Source organism: Amphiprion ocellaris, chromosome 18 (assembly GCF_022539595.1).
Source record: "Amphiprion ocellaris isolate individual 3 ecotype Okinawa chromosome 18, ASM2253959v1, whole genome shotgun sequence".
Lineage (NCBI taxonomy): Eukaryota > Metazoa > Chordata > Actinopteri > Pomacentridae > Amphiprion > Amphiprion ocellaris.
In genome coordinates, this window is record NC_072783.1 from 11,038,537 (window position 1) to 11,054,156 (window position 15,620).

General features: G+C 39.2%; 2 protein-coding genes across 2 annotated transcripts in view; one reads left to right on the forward strand and one right to left on the reverse strand.

The window, feature by feature from the left end:
• reep3b (receptor accessory protein 3b) overlaps positions 1 to 4,824 on the reverse strand; it is a 54,401-nt gene extending 49,577 nt beyond the window's left edge. Inside the window, exon 1 of the mRNA XM_055004663.1 lies at positions 4,485 to 4,824. Coding sequence (XP_054860638.1) covers positions 4,485 to 4,516 — 32 coding nt within the window. The 5' untranslated portion in view covers positions 4,517 to 4,824. The remainder of the gene's footprint in view (positions 1 to 4,484) is intronic.
• A 5,876-nt stretch (positions 4,825 to 10,700) lies between these two features.
• Positions 10,701 to 15,620, forward strand: part of jmjd1cb (jumonji domain containing 1Cb) — a 148,053-nt gene continuing 143,133 nt past the window's right edge. The window contains exon 1 of the mRNA XM_023265186.3: positions 10,701 to 11,112. Within this exon, the coding sequence (XP_023120954.2) occupies positions 10,957 to 11,112 (156 nt within the window). The 5' untranslated portion in view covers positions 10,701 to 10,956. The remainder of the gene's footprint in view (positions 11,113 to 15,620) is intronic.

Consider the following 15,620-nt stretch of genomic DNA (forward strand, 5'->3'; position numbering starts at 1 on the left):
CTACGTAAGTGAAATACAGTGGTCCCTTGCCAATGGTTCACTTTTTAAACTGCATTTGGTATCAGGGATTTTTCACTGTGTTGCGGGATTTTGCAGTATATAGGTATTTTTATATATTTATTATTATGGCGAGCTGTGTTGAAGAACGATGCTGGAGAAAGGATGTCTGCCTTTTATGCCCTCGACAGCTGGCCGATACTTTTATTTTGACACACTCATAGAGTAGCACTTAAGAAAATGTGGCAGGAAATCATCAAACACACTACACTTCACACTCACGGTCCTGACAACATAACACTTAACCAAACTACCTGACTAAACCACAAAGACACAATAAAACACAAACACTAATAACACTCTAACACTAACATGAACCAGAATGATGACCTTTAAACCCCCAAACACTCCGAACTCCCATGGTGCATTGCAGCACAACAGTTTTTTAGGCTAGAAAATGCTCATTTTACCACAAAAATAATTAAAACAAGTTTTGAGGTAAAATAAGCATTTATTTTGTAGCCTAAAAAAACTGAAAATAATAAAAAAAAAAAATAATAATAATAATTAAAACATATTAAAAGAATATTTAATCAAAATAAAATACGTAGCGTACATCGCAGGGCTCTGATTGGCTCAGTGACTGTAGCATCAGTCTCCTCTGTCTCCTGTGTAGCAGCATTCAGCATCTCACCTTGTCCATTTCACACAGACGTCTGATTGCTGTGCATAGTGTTGCTCTGCGGTGTGTGGGTAGGGTTTATATAGCCTCAAAATATATATAAATAATAAACTAAATACGGTCGCTAGTTCACGGATTTTCGTCTATCGCAGGGCAGTCTGGAAAGTAACCTCCATGATAGACGAGCGACCACTGTACTTTCATATATCATCTGCCTTATCCACAAGCTGTGGACAGTCGGCATCAGCAGCTGAATTTACAGCCTTGACTTGGGGCTTCTGAAAGCTGGCAGAGAGAAGGAAAAAGTAGTTGTCATGCCTCCTATACATGCAGAAAGTGGAAGTGGATCTGCAAACACACACACTGTCCCGATGTTGCACTTTGACATAAATGATCGGAAATGCTGCTCATGGCAAACACTGCTGATCAGTTCAAATATCGACACGAATAAAAGAGGATTTAGTGTAGTTTTTAACAGCAAGGTATTGCAGTACTTTTCTAGTATCTGTATACTGTGCAACACTGGTAGGTTGCATCCTTGGAATACATGCTGATCTATGAGCACGTATAGAACACATCCTTCAAGTGGAGGACTTCAAAAGGAGTCCATGTCTGTGCAGTTTGATGGTGGGTGTGCTACCTTAACTTGGTAAAAGTTAGTTATCGTTTTGAAGGAAGTGCTCAGATCTTGTAGAAGTACTCAATGCAGAAAAACTATTTTTTGAATCATTAGACTTTTTACTCATGAATTCATGTATAAGCAAAGTTTTAATTTTATAGTTGGTTGAGCTGGAGCTCTTTATGAATTCTTGGTAGAAGACAGCAGCTGGGTCAATATATAATTGAGGGACTTTTGAAGTCCATGGGATATATTTTGCATACATGTTTATTAAAAGTAAAAATGTTTTTATGTTCATTATGATCATGTTTTTACAAAGTGCATAATTATTTATTATGGAAATAATCACTTATGAATAACAAATGACTGGGTATCACTAAAATGTCAACTAAATAACCATCTGAATTTAATAATAACCACCTTCTAATTAGCTAAACAATAATAAAATGAGCTCATTCAAAATCTGTTTTGATTGTGTTCTTTTTATTAAGTTGAGATAATCATGACAGATATTTCTTTTTTGGTAATATATCAAATTTTATATGGAAAATAACAAATTGTATCTGTGTCAGAGAAATCACTTTCAACTAAGTTAACCATTACAAAAACACCTCTCAAGGAAGTGTGTTAATTCCAGATCACATGACCTGCTCCACATGATGTCATTTCCTCCTGAAGAAAAGACTGGCAAGACTCCAAGGCTTTCTGAGTTATTTAATATAAAGTAGTGTGTGAGTCAAGTGTGGATTTATCACATGTCAACAGGTTTACTACAATATCTTTATAAATAACTTCCAATTTCAATTTTACTCAGTTGTATATATAATATTTAGAAGAATCTTTCTGTAAAAATGCCATGTGGTGTTTGGTTATAGGCGGCCATGTTGATTTTAGACCTGAAAACAGCAAAAATGACAATTATGGTACAAAAAGTCAACTATGTTACAAAAAGTCCCACAGTTATATATTGACCCAGCTAATAATTATTTAAGATTAATCATCATGTTATTAATCAGTTGACTGGTTTGTAAAAATCAGAAAAATATTAAGAAGTGCCGTCACAATTACCCACAGTGCAAAGTGACAACTTTACAATGTTCGTTTTGTCCAACAAACAGTTCTAATCTCAAGCAAAACCTCACATTAGCAAAGCTGGAATATTCATATGCTTTTGCATAAAAAAAATTACGATTATTGCATCATGCATGTTCACATGCACGCTGAATCGTAGATGAGGATCCGTATGGATCGAGGAGCAACCATGCTTTATTACACAAGTAGTTTTTAATGCGCTTATCAACCAGACACAGAGTGAGAGTGAAGTGCAGCTCTGCTGTAAAATCAGATTTCACACATTTTAAACTGTGACAAAATACAAAGTCAACATGTTGCAGAAAAGGCTAAAATTGTGGCTGCTGGTATGTAGTGTGTAGCAGTACACAAAACCCATAGTTCAGTGCTCAGCTATGGTTAAGCATAATTTTTTTTAAAAGTTAGGCACTCAAATGCCACACACTGTCAAAAAGAAAAGACAGCTGTTAACTCTCAACTCAAAATTACACATTTTTTAAAAAAAACAAAAAAAAAACAAGTCCATTAAGATAAGTGCAACATATTCATAGTAGAATTTAATTAATCATTAAGGTGGGAAGTGCATTTTGAGCTTTAAAATTGCAGAAAAGTGATGAAATTTAGAAGGCAAATGCCTCGATGCTTTTGTATCGAGAGGTTGTTTAAAAGCAGCAGGAAAAGGTACTACGGATTTTTGTTTATTTCAAGCTCATCTGATTCAGTACTCCATTTCTACCACAGTTCACTAAAATCCAAAATGTTCCCACACAGAAAATCTGAAAAAAAGCAGACGGGTCTTGTAGCTCCTGTGTGTCATTTGCACTCCCCAGTGTCACACTTGAGTCACCTTGGCTTAGCTTAGCATAGTGCGCTGCTAATGGCTAATACCAGAAGCTTCTGGGTGGAAGTTGAAAAATTTGGTTCAGCATTACATTCATCATTCTTTTTTGTGACCATACGACTGCACATACCGTTGCAGTGTTGTGGATGTATACATGCACTGTTCTCCACCTAGTAAACTATACAGACTAATCTAAATTATGTTCTAGAATTGGCATGTTTGTGTTCCTACCCAGCGTCTCTGCTAGTTAGGTTTAGAAGCCATTACACTGTGACATACTTGTTGTTTAACGTTACTGTCAGGCAGCTGCATTTGCTGCAAAAGGCGGCAAGCAGGTCAATTATTATCCATGAAATCAGATAACATAGTGAAGACTCCAGGTGTGAAGGAGTGGATACACAGCTACAGACTACCTGTGACACCAGACTGTTCAAAGACTGTGTCCATTAGACATCTGAGAGCTTCTGCTGGTTGCACATTCCATTTCTCCACCACTCCCTTTGGTGTTTCCATCACATTCCTGTCCTCCATTACTCGGAGTTATGTAACTACTGTGAATGTATACAGACTCAGAAAGTGTCGTCTTCCCAAACAAAAAACACATATCTTATTTCTGTTAAATCTAAACACATTTTTGCCTTTATAAGGAATTTTAGTGGCATCTCAGTGGGTAGCTACCTACTATCCTGGAACCAAACTAACCAAATCCACACATATTCGTGTAAAGACGCCTTTTTATCCTGGGTCCTCCTAACAATGTAAGAGCAGTCAGTTTAAATTCGTCAGGCAAAGCTAATAATACCTCCAAGATGACAGCTGTAACTGACACTCCCTCTTAGATAAACATGTCGAGGCCTGTGAAGTTCCACCTCATATTTAACAAAAGTTACCTTTTGTTCTGGCTGAGTCACCAGCAGCATGCTCGGCTATGATTCATAAACAAGATGGGAGCATTTGGTTCAAACTCAACAGCAAACGGTCCAGCCACAAGGTTAGCTAGCCCGGGCCCACACCTAGTTACAGTACAAAGGGGGCAATACCGAGTTTTCAATTGTCTGCTAACTTTTAGCTAACCCGAACGAAATTGTTTCCTGCCGAGGAACTTTTCACACTAATGTAAATAATAATAATAATTAAAGGATTAAGGTCACAACTTAGCTTAAGCACAATAGGTTAGCCAGGCAAGCTAACAGAGCTCAATCCCATCAGCTAACCTAGTTTCCTCAAGTTAAAAACGACCATTTCAGTACAGTTTCAACCGTCTTTGTACTTACACAACGCTTCTCGAAATGATCCAGGACACCATGTCTTCTCTTTCTGTTGTTAGGCTGTATCAGAAGGAGACGACTGCCCCGGTGATAACGTTAACAACTTGTCGCGCCGCTGTGAACTTCTTCAGCCAAAACTTCGATGAGCGAATCCAGGAGCAGCTGGCAATCGGGTTTTACATCAGCCAGCCAGCATGCTCAGAAGCCCTCCGATTTCACTGTTCTGCTTTTGTAGCCATATTTAAAAGACGAAAGGCTTTTCCAAGATGATTCCTGTTGTTTTGATGTGGTATCTTATTCCCTCCAGGTTTCCTCCTTCCCTCTCTACTTCGCTGCCTAGTTCCTGGCACCAGAACGGTGCTCGCATAGGCGCTGACGTCAACAGGAAAAAGAACCTCCTCCACGCTATTGGCCAGTTCGGTCTGTTTACGCCGAACACAAATTGTCATTGGCTGGCCACATTTACCCACGTGATTTTTGCAGTTGATAGAAGCGGTGGAATTTTGTACTCAGCGAGTTGTCTTCTGATTGGTCTGTCGTCGATTCGTGGCGACTTCTAGCCAACCGGTGAGAGGAGCAATGAGAGGATTGGATGGATTTTTTTCAAGCGTTGCTGTTGGGGTAGCATTTCCCCAGATTGACTGTGACCTCATTTTGATCTCCAGTGCACTTGGCATAAGCGGATTTGGTCTTCGACAAATATGCCCTCTTGACAAAAAAACAAGAAAGCCAGTTGAATGATAATGTCTATATACTTTATAGTATGAAAGATACCTGAATGAACCTCAGGAGTTCTACCAGTGAATTAGAGTCCCCTTCTACAATGCTTGGACAAAAATAGAGTCAAGTGATTGCTGTGCATTAAGATAAGTCATTAGATTTTTCTCCTGATAATTAAATGTGTTATATAATCCTGTAAGTGCCAAGAGGAATAAGACGGCATATCACAGACATACACAGAAGTGGATCTTTGCTTGAGTCATCAAGATTTTGTGCTTTAGAAGTCTAAATGAATCCAAATCAGTACAGCTTTAAATAGATTACTCTTCAATACAGAGCCAGAAGCATAAACCAGATACTTCCAAATGTGCATAGTGCAAGGGATAGTATTTTAAAACATACAGTAACTTTATTATAGAATGTGTCTCACACAAATCAGTCATATGTGTTTTCTGTTCCTTTGGTATAGTATTATGAGAGATTGGTTGAAAATAAATGGCTTCGTCTAATTATTCCCTTGGCTTTCGAGAAGATATCTGACTGAATACCTTAAATACACATGCAGTAGACTGCCTTTGTCTTGCTCATTACATAAACCACACCAGTCTTTAGGTCGTAATCATATTCATTACAGTTTTCCAAACATAGCACTTGGCAGACACAAACCCCATCTGTGAGCCTGTGCATGCCTGTCTCTTTGTGTGTGCATGTGCATCTGTGTGTGTAGATAAAGATATCTGAGCACACAAATTTGTGAGCTTTTATCTGTGCAGCATAGAGCTTGTGTTTTTATATATTTGGAGATGTGCACGTTGGTGGCAACATGCAGACGCGTGTCCTGTGTACGTATGTGAAGGCATGTGCGTATGGGTTAGGACTGGTGGGGGGTTGAATTCATAGCTACTTGTTATTCATGAAGGCGGCTGCTGTGGAGTACAGCAGTGTGAGGGAGATTCCCAGTGGAGCCTCTCTGGTCACACAGCCTGTCTGGGACAGCATCAGACGATCACAGCCCAACAGAAACCACCTCCACGCCAAGAATTCTGCAGCTCACTGGAATCCTCACAGTACTATATAATGTCATGCAGAACTGCAAAATCCAGTCACGACCACACATATTTGCACAAAAAAAAAAAAAAAATGAACACTCGCAAAGAGGTACTAAAGATCAGCCTTGATTAAAAAACAAAGCTAAACAAACTATGCCAGGAGTGTCATAGGTATGTCTGCGGACAAAGGGTTCCATAATGCATTTCATCAATATTCAGTGATATGACAATTTGACATTAACAATTCATATTCATCACTACATCAAAAGATACACAGTTCATTACAGTACAGTATAATCTGCATTTTTATTACTGTACTTGTTAATTTGCATGCATTGTTATGCTTCTCATTTAAGCTTTACTTTGTGCCTGCATTGCAATGTTTTGTTTAGTATTTCCCTTCTACATTACAGTATTTTACTGATTTCCCTACATTCCACAAGCCAGAGTTTTTATGCATCCCATTCATTTGTTGAAAACTGAGACATGATGTGAGGTAATAAGACGGAGTCTACTAAAAAATGTGTACTCATGCCGTCTCATACCGTTTAGATGCTCAGCCTCACTACATCCATCTCAACAATGAGTAGATATTTTTACAGTTCTTAGTCTACACCAATAGGTCTGTTAACTCCAAACGAAGTGCAGTTGTGGTGCATGCAAAATAAGGCAACATGTGAATGCTGGATGTTTCACAGATTTTTCCTGTGTACTGTTAATAGATTTCTCCATAAGGTACCTTGCAGATCCACCTCCTCTTTTAGTCACATGTTGCACATGGTAAGGATAGATGGATGATGAGGTAGAGAAGCTGACACAAGGATCTCTTTTTGTTTCATGAATCTAAATTGGTCTAATATTCTGCTTAAATGTATTGATCATTCCTAAATGCTATTTAACAAAATGTCACCCAAATAAGATAAGCAAGCTAACTGTTATGCTAAGCTAGCAGATATTTCTACATCTGATACAGGAGAATGCTCTTCCAGAAAGGTTGTCAGTCCTGCTTTTACTCTATGTACAGTCGATGAAATGGTATCAATCATATCCCTGCAGTTTAATGTCTAGAAATTCTTTCTGAGTTCAAATGCCAACTTTTGTATGCAGAAATATTTTGCGTCATCGTTGCTGGTGTGTACATGTACATGTACCCATGGCCACCCGGAACCACAGCACCCTCCTACATCGCAAATCCCAGTTTAACACCTTAAAATACATCAAAAATGACATTTTATTCCACTACATTAGTGTGCCTGATCAATAAACATGATGTAATATGCGGATAAGACTAGAAATATGTTAGCCTCACTTCCTCATAGTTACATAGTTCTTTTCATTTTTTCTTTTTCTATTACTATGACCCACCTCTGCTTCACGTTTTCTTCTTCCTTTTTCTTTTTTGTTGCCTCTTTCCTCTTTTGTCCCTGGTGTCCTTACTGTGACTCCATTTCTTCAGCATCTTTTCTTTTCTTTCACTGTTACACTGTCCCTGTTCTCTGCTGTGCTTCCCCTGCTCCTTTTCCTCCATCACGCCATCTCGCTCCTTCTCTCTCTTCCTCTCTTGCATCCCACCCTGGAGGTCACTCCAGGCTGATTGCTTTCTGCCTGCTTCACACACAAACCTCTACGCTGTCCTTAAGATCCCTCTGCACTGCACACACACAAACACACACACACGGAAGTGCACACAAGCAAAAGCACACAAGCATGCAATCCTCCACAGAGCCACATGTGCACAGAACACACACAAGCCTTCTCTCTCTCGTTCTTCTTCGGTTGCTCTGCCTCATTCTCTCCTTCTCTCCCTCACCGATTCTCCCTCTGTCTTGCTGCTTTACAGCCAAAGAGGCCTCAGTGGAAGACAATGCAAACTTGACAATCTGTGCTGAAAGAAAGATCAAATGCAATTCAAATCTTGGATAAAATACAGCCATATGTTGCAGTGCAACATAAAGAAGACCTAAAATACAAAAATAAACAGCAGACTGTAATGATTGGAGTAACTTTACAGACTTTGTACACTAATGATGGCTTACTTGCCGTTATATTGGAAATATCATACCAGTGTGTTTGCAAATTTTGACTCTTTAACTACAAATAGTGTATATTTTAACACGTTTTCTAGCACTGACTAAATACCGAGTGAACGAGCATACTAATAGTGTTTGATTCAAATTAAAACCTTTTAGTTCAGAGAACCTTGGAGAGATTATCACCTACCCACAGTTCGTCAGTGTTCATTTTGTGAAGTAAGAAAAAGAGGTCATATGAAATATTTAGTAAAAAGGTAACATTCTAAAAACAACATATGGTTTTGTATCATTCTACCATTAAAGGCAGCCATTGGTTTGTTGAAAATAGATTATGACATACTAAACCACTAATGTGTTTTTAAAACATTATTTCTCCATGTCTTAATGGATCTTTTTGGTACTCTCTTAACTGCATGTTATTGATTTTGTCATTAATGCAACTGTTATTTACAAGAGGTGGTCCAGTTACGACTATGTTATGCACCTGTGCAAACTATCTAGAGCTGCATAGTTACCCAGTATGCACAAACAAATGCAGAGGCACTGCATCACATTTTGCAGTTATAAGTTAAAAAAAATCCACAGATGCAATTACAAAAATGGATTCATCATAGACAAAATATCTAGATTTCATTAAATTTGCAATTGTAGTTCAAAAGTTTGGGGTCACTTAGAAATGTCCTTATTTTTGAAAGAAAATCTGTTTTTTTTTTCTAGTGAAGATAACATTAAATGAATCAGAAATACAGTCTAGACATTGTGTCAAAGTTCACCAGAACACATCCACATTTTTAAATACCCACATGGGCACTCCACAAGGCTCCATTCTTGGTCCCTTACTGTTCAGCCTTTTCATTAATGACCTGCCGCTAAACTGCTCCACTGCAAGATGTCAACTTTATGCAGATGATGCAGTTATATATATATATATGGCCGCCATGACACCAGCACGGGCTGCAGACATCCTGTCTTCATGTATGGCTAATGTCCAAGAGTGGCTCAATCAAAATCACCTTGTGTTGAACCTGGAGAAAACAGTGTCTACATGCTTCTCAGTTAGGAAATCAAACCAACAATATTTTAAAGCTAATATACAAAACCAAGCTCAAGCAGCCCCATCTACAATAAAACACATAGGTTCTTTACAATCAGGCTCTGAAAATTATGGATAAAAAATAATTCGATGGCATCACTGTCTTATTTTAAAAAAAAATTGTGAATTTTGAAAGCTTTGTCAATCTTTGTTTCATCAAATTAATCTTTAAATGCCTCAATAAATCAGTGCCACAGCCACTCTGTAGATTCATCCAAAGACAGGATGGCAGCAGGGTCACCAGAAGCTCCACCTACAACAAATGCAAAATATGTTACCGCAGAACCACATTTGGACAGACAGCCGTTTCAGTCAAAGGCTGTCACATCTGGAATGCATTACCAAATGAAATTAATATGACATCAGATTTAAAAACTTTCACAGCAAAAGCTAAGTATTGGCTGGAAGAAAAACAAGAATGTACCCATCTATGACATCTATAAGGTCTGACTGACTGTGGATTGTGTCATTATGTTGTGTGTGAAATGCAGCTTTTAATGTTGTCTGTGCTGTTTTTATCTTTGTTGTTGGTCCTCTGTCTACTTTTACTGAAATCCCAAGCAGGGATGGAAGTTGAAAATTAGCTTAATGCTATACACTCCATATGCAAGACATCAGATGTTTTCTATGTTAATTGCACGGTCCCTGATCAAATAAATAAACACATTTTTAATGTGGTAAATGACTATTCTAGCTGGAAACGGATGATTTTTAATGTAATATCTAGGTAGGGGTCACCATCACTCCTGTGTTCTAATGCTACATTGTGTTAGCTAATGGTGCTGAAAGGCTAATTGATGATTAGAAAACCCTTGTGTAATTATGTTAGAATGTGAAATTGCCTGGGCGACCCAAAACTTTTCAACGGTAGTGCACAAGAAATGCCACATATCCTATGCATTCTATTTTGTGACACTGCAGCTTCAACATTAAAGATATAGACACATGAAATTGTTAAGCTCACAAATAAAAACACACTGTCACAGATAAGGAATTGTAAAATTTATCACCATGGCTGCAATTAATACCACTAATTTCCTCCAGCCTTCTATGAATGCCGCTGTTGTTGTTTATGGCAGCAGAGGTAGTACCGCCAGCAGCACTAGACTGAGCAGCAGCAGTGTTTCTACAGCGCTAACAGAGCAGAAGCTGTGAATACTGGCTGTTCACAGTAGTTGACTCGTGGCGCTTCTATAAGAACAGCTGTAGTTGTAGTTTGGCGAAAATAGGACCGATGGGGGTCCAATTGAGCGGAGGGACACAATCGTGCTGCGGTCTGTGAATGCCCTGGGATCCAGCGGAGAAACACGAGTATGGATGGCGGCAGTGATGCGGTTCAGTGTTCCACCGTTTTTTCACGCTGAGAGAAAAGAGCCTGACGCCTGAGCGGGTGGAGACTGCTACTCATTTAAATCCCCCGGGTCGGTTTTTCAGCGTTTAACAAAGACTCATTTTTCCTTTTTTAAAAATTTCTTTCAACCGTTGGATTCCGTAGAGCTGATTTAATGTCGTAAATGACTGGTGTGTAAGGGCGTCGTTGTTGGGAAGTTTTTTCGAGGGGGGGTTTTGACCAGCTAAGGGCCATGGCAGTCGAGGCTCGGCCGGAGCTGGTCGGGAAGCGGTTTCTCTGTGTCAGCGGAGACGACCCGCCTGAAATCGGCGACATCGGTCGGTGGCCGTGGAGGTCCGGGGTTATACGAGCCGTCAACCTCCGTGACAGCGACACTTCCGACCTGACGGTAAGGAAAACGCTGACTTTGTCCAGCTCTTCGGTCTGTTACATGCAAAGCGAATGGGAAAATCTTTGTGGTTGGTGGCTAGCCAGCGAGGCAACGTTGAAGGCTTGCCAGGCGGAAATTATTTTGTGGCTTTCTCTTCGTTACTATGGTTCTTCTGACCTAAGAGGCTACCGCTCGTATCCACCATTGTTTCGCAAAAATATTTGTCATTGTTGCGTGTGCGAGTTTGGCTAGTTTTTTTGAGCACTTAGCGAAGCAAGTTAATGGGAGGCAGACAGCCAGCAGGGGGTATAGAAAGAAAACAGCGAGTCCAGACAGCACTATGGTTATTTACATCAAGTCTTCAAACTTATCACAACCATTTGCCTTAGCTAAGACAAACGTCCATGTACTCATATTTAGGTAGTGCCCGGAGTCTTTGAACCACGGTGGGTTTCATTCAGGTAGCAAGACAGGATCAGGTAAAGCTTCCACATAATCAACTGGTCGATGAGGAACACCTGGCATTTAAACGGATCGTGTTGTCATCCCAGAGCGGCTGCATTTGTAGGGCATGTGGAAGAATTTAGTCTGGAGCAGCAAAAGCTCTAATCTGCTGTATACTGCAAATCAGCTGACAGCGGGTTGAGGTTAGCTTTCTCGATTTACTCCCGCGTTAAAGCATTTAATTTAAACTAATCCCCTTTACCTCGTGGTTATTGGTCACAGTCCACGTTATTTGGGCGTAATGATCGACCACAGTCCTGTCTGCCTGTGTTTTTTCTGGCGGACACCAACATCTCCGACTTGGCCAGGCGCGCAGGAATGTTAGGACATGCAAAAATCCAAAACTGACTTGCTGCAGGCTGAACAATGACCAATTTGTCTTCGTGTAAAATATTGTCTGCATTTTCAGTGCTGTCACTCCTGTGGCACAGACATATTTGCTGCTTGGCATGTAATTATAGCATTTTTAATAGAGCCAGTATCCAAGATAATGGAGGAAAACCCTGAAAATATATTGATCTGATCCACCGTCGTTAAAAAAGAGGTATTTTCATCATGGGTTAACATGCCAAAAGCAGCAAACAAAGAAATATTTGCCCTGACAAGCCCTTGGCTGGCTAGTACACAGTACTGCCTCACTGTACAGTGTGCCTGTTCCCGCTTTCTTTTGTTCAGAGACTCCTATCTGCCTATGCAGATAACTGGCCAGACCCCGGCACAGTTACGTTTTGATCATTTACTGTATTGTCTTCATATGTATGTGAAATCTGACGACACTATGTCCTCAGATATTACATTGTCTATCAAATATTACCGTTGGATGGATACATGGCTCTCTTGAAAGGGTTATTCTTTGTGTGTGATTTTTATTGCCGTGACATCTTGGCAAGTCGGTTCTTGTGTGTTCATTGGTGTATTTTAAAGCTTAAAATTAGGCGATATCAGATGTCTTTGACTATTCGTGGTGCTTCCTATGTGATTAGACGGTAGACAAATCTCTAGTCACAGGTTTGTTGCTTTGTATTATTTGGCATTTAAATCATCATGTTATCTGTTTCTTATGCAGTAGCATATTTCCATGAATCGATTATAATGTCATAGCTAAACACGTATCACACTAGTAATTGCATGTTACCTCTGCTACAACAAGCACTGCATGTGCTTTTTTTGTATCGCACAACAGCTTCTTAATTCCCCTGTAGAATTGGTTCATGTATAAGATCTGGTTTAGGCAGAGAGTGGTGTTCTGGTTTAATTCCATACAATGGGACACAGTCTCATTAGCAAGGGGCTTAACTAGCTGAGTGAATACAGTAGAGAGGGATTCAAGATTAGATTAGAAGAAGTGTGTCAAGCCAAGCTGTCAGGCCTTTGTCAAGTGTCTGTGGTCAGATAGACGAGTAGTATAGACGGTGTCTGAAATGAACGTTTTAGCTTCTCAGCCAAAGAGACTGGTAATCACAACTGGTTAATTAATTTACCATGAATAGACAGGTAGGTAGATGGATAGATGATAGGTAGGATACATTATTGAACCCCCAAGGGAAGCTGCAATGAGTGAATACAACTCAAGAATTCCTTTTCTCCAAACTAAACTGAAGGTTTTTGCTATTAAAGGTGGAGTCTATAATGCTGAAGAGAAATCGATGACATTTAGTGAGTTAGCATATTTCAGTAGGTAGCATGCGCCTAGTTGCTGTATCGCCTGCTTCCACTGAGACTCAAAGAATATTCATGTATTACATTGCTAGTTTTGTTCAGACTTTTACCTGTCAGTGTTGTGGCTGGAGTTCCAACGTTTACTTGCCAAATCTATCCAGATTTGATGCTTAGCAGGTGTTAATTCCTTACCCTCAGTACGGGAATACTGCTACGAAGGGTTATTGATTCACAATATGTAAGTTTGTCAGTAAATTTCTGTAGAGGTTAATATGAAATTATCACTTACTACTCTAGTAAATTTTTAAAATCTGTTGGGCCAAATCAACAAAGCTTACTGTCACTCTGGTAGTAGCTTTGTACGACAGCTGGTTGAGAAGAGCATGTTGAGTTGACTGTGTATAATGAAGAAACGAAAAAGAACTAAAAGTTCTAACACAAGGTGAAAACGTTGAAATAACTGAATAGTAAATATAATTATGAAATCTCACTGCGAAGAAGAAAATTATCATACAACACTGATGTTTTGTGTAAATCAGTTAACAAGATGGAAATAAATGAACAGGTACTCGCTGAACACACTTGACATTATCATTGCACACAGTGGGATCTCACTATCCTTTGTGCAGTAATCAAAGGTTAGCACCCATACATTGGGTTACACCAACAAAGACCATTTTGATGTTAGTTCTAATTAGTTTTGCAAGACTAAGTTTAAAATGAATAAATACAGAAATTTAAATTAAGCATTGGCATGATTAAATTAATTATTAAAAGCTATTCTCTCTTTAGTAAAACCGAGTTTCCTGAAAACCTAAATTAAATACAGTTTAGTCATTATGGAGATTCTTCATACCTAAATTAAAATAAGTGAAGAAAAATAAATTTGTGTGATCAAGAAAGGTTAGAAGAATGGGGAGGAAACCTGGAGCATTGGTGATACCCCTGCATTTCTTTCAGTACAATGGTAGACAGTTGATAAAATCTTTCTGTTCATCTGTCCCTTTACTTTTGTTGAGGAATTTGATTGTTTTGCTGAAAATGCAGCCATTCCAAAAATTAATCCTCCTCAAGTGTAAGTTTAAATTTAATACTGGATCACATTTTTAGCTGGAGTTTAAAGTTTTGGTGCAACAAAAAGAAATTTAAATTTAGGTTTGGAGTAATAACTAAAGCCTACAGAGAGGTTTAAAAGCAATGTTCTTAATTTTACGATAGTTGTGTTTGGTGCAACACAATTTTAATTCAAACCGTGATTTAATCAGATTTTAAAAACTGATTATATCACTATCACTGTCTGATATGACCAAAGTCAGTGATATGATTGCTAATGAGAGCCATGGAAATCATGCATATATCGTGTCTGACAAATCTGAAGAAGGCATTATTGATTCCTTAGGATGTTTAAGTCTGGAAGTCTAGTAAGCTGAATCTATGTTTTTGAGATTGTAGTCAGTACATTGCAGCTTCAAAGTGGAAATGCTCAGCTATGACAGTGACTGCTTTTTTTCACTCACAGTACCTCTTCCAGCATATAAAAAAAAAACACCGTATGGACATGGTAACAAGGTAAAAAAACGCTGGGGGTCTTTCATCGCTGAGGGTCTTAAAAACTGAGAGCTGCAAATCTTTGCAACAGTGTCATACAGAGCGTCTAAACAGCTTTGTAATTCCCCTCGCCCTTCTCTGATCGAACATCAACAGAACCCTACACTGGCACATTAGGCATAAAACTGCTACACTCATCTGGATTCACAATGAATGGAAAAAGCAGGGCAGCCAGGGCATTGCCTATAGGAGCCTTTGTTTCCATGACAGTCCACTGTGTGTGTGTGTGTGTGTGTGTGTGTGTGTGTGTGTGTGTGTGTGTGTGTGTGTGTGTGTGTGTGTGTGTGTGTGTGTGTGTGTGTGTGTGTGTGTGTGTGTGTGTGTGTGTGTGTGTGTGTGTGTGTGTGTGTGTGTGTACAGTAGCGGTGCTGTCTGTTTGTTTTTAGGGCTGTGGCCTGAGGTTCATTGCTGTGTGGCTAATCAGCAGAAAATGACTGGCTGTGACCGAGGAAGAACCTTCCACATACAGAATCCATGCGTGGTTGTTGCGCTGCTGCAATTCACTGAGAGTCTGCTGGGTTGTGAATAGCAGCATTGTTTCGAGTACAAATGTGCATCAGAAAAACAAAGAATGAACATGGCGGGAGAGAAATTCTCACCTTCTAGTATAAATAGTACAGTAGGACTGGCCCACGTGTATACGATAAAATGAATTTGGCTATATATTATTTTTCCAGTGCAGTGTAGGATTTTTATTTGAGTTGTTTCGAACGCTGTTCAATTCATGTTGAATTATGAGCTATTTTGTCATTCTG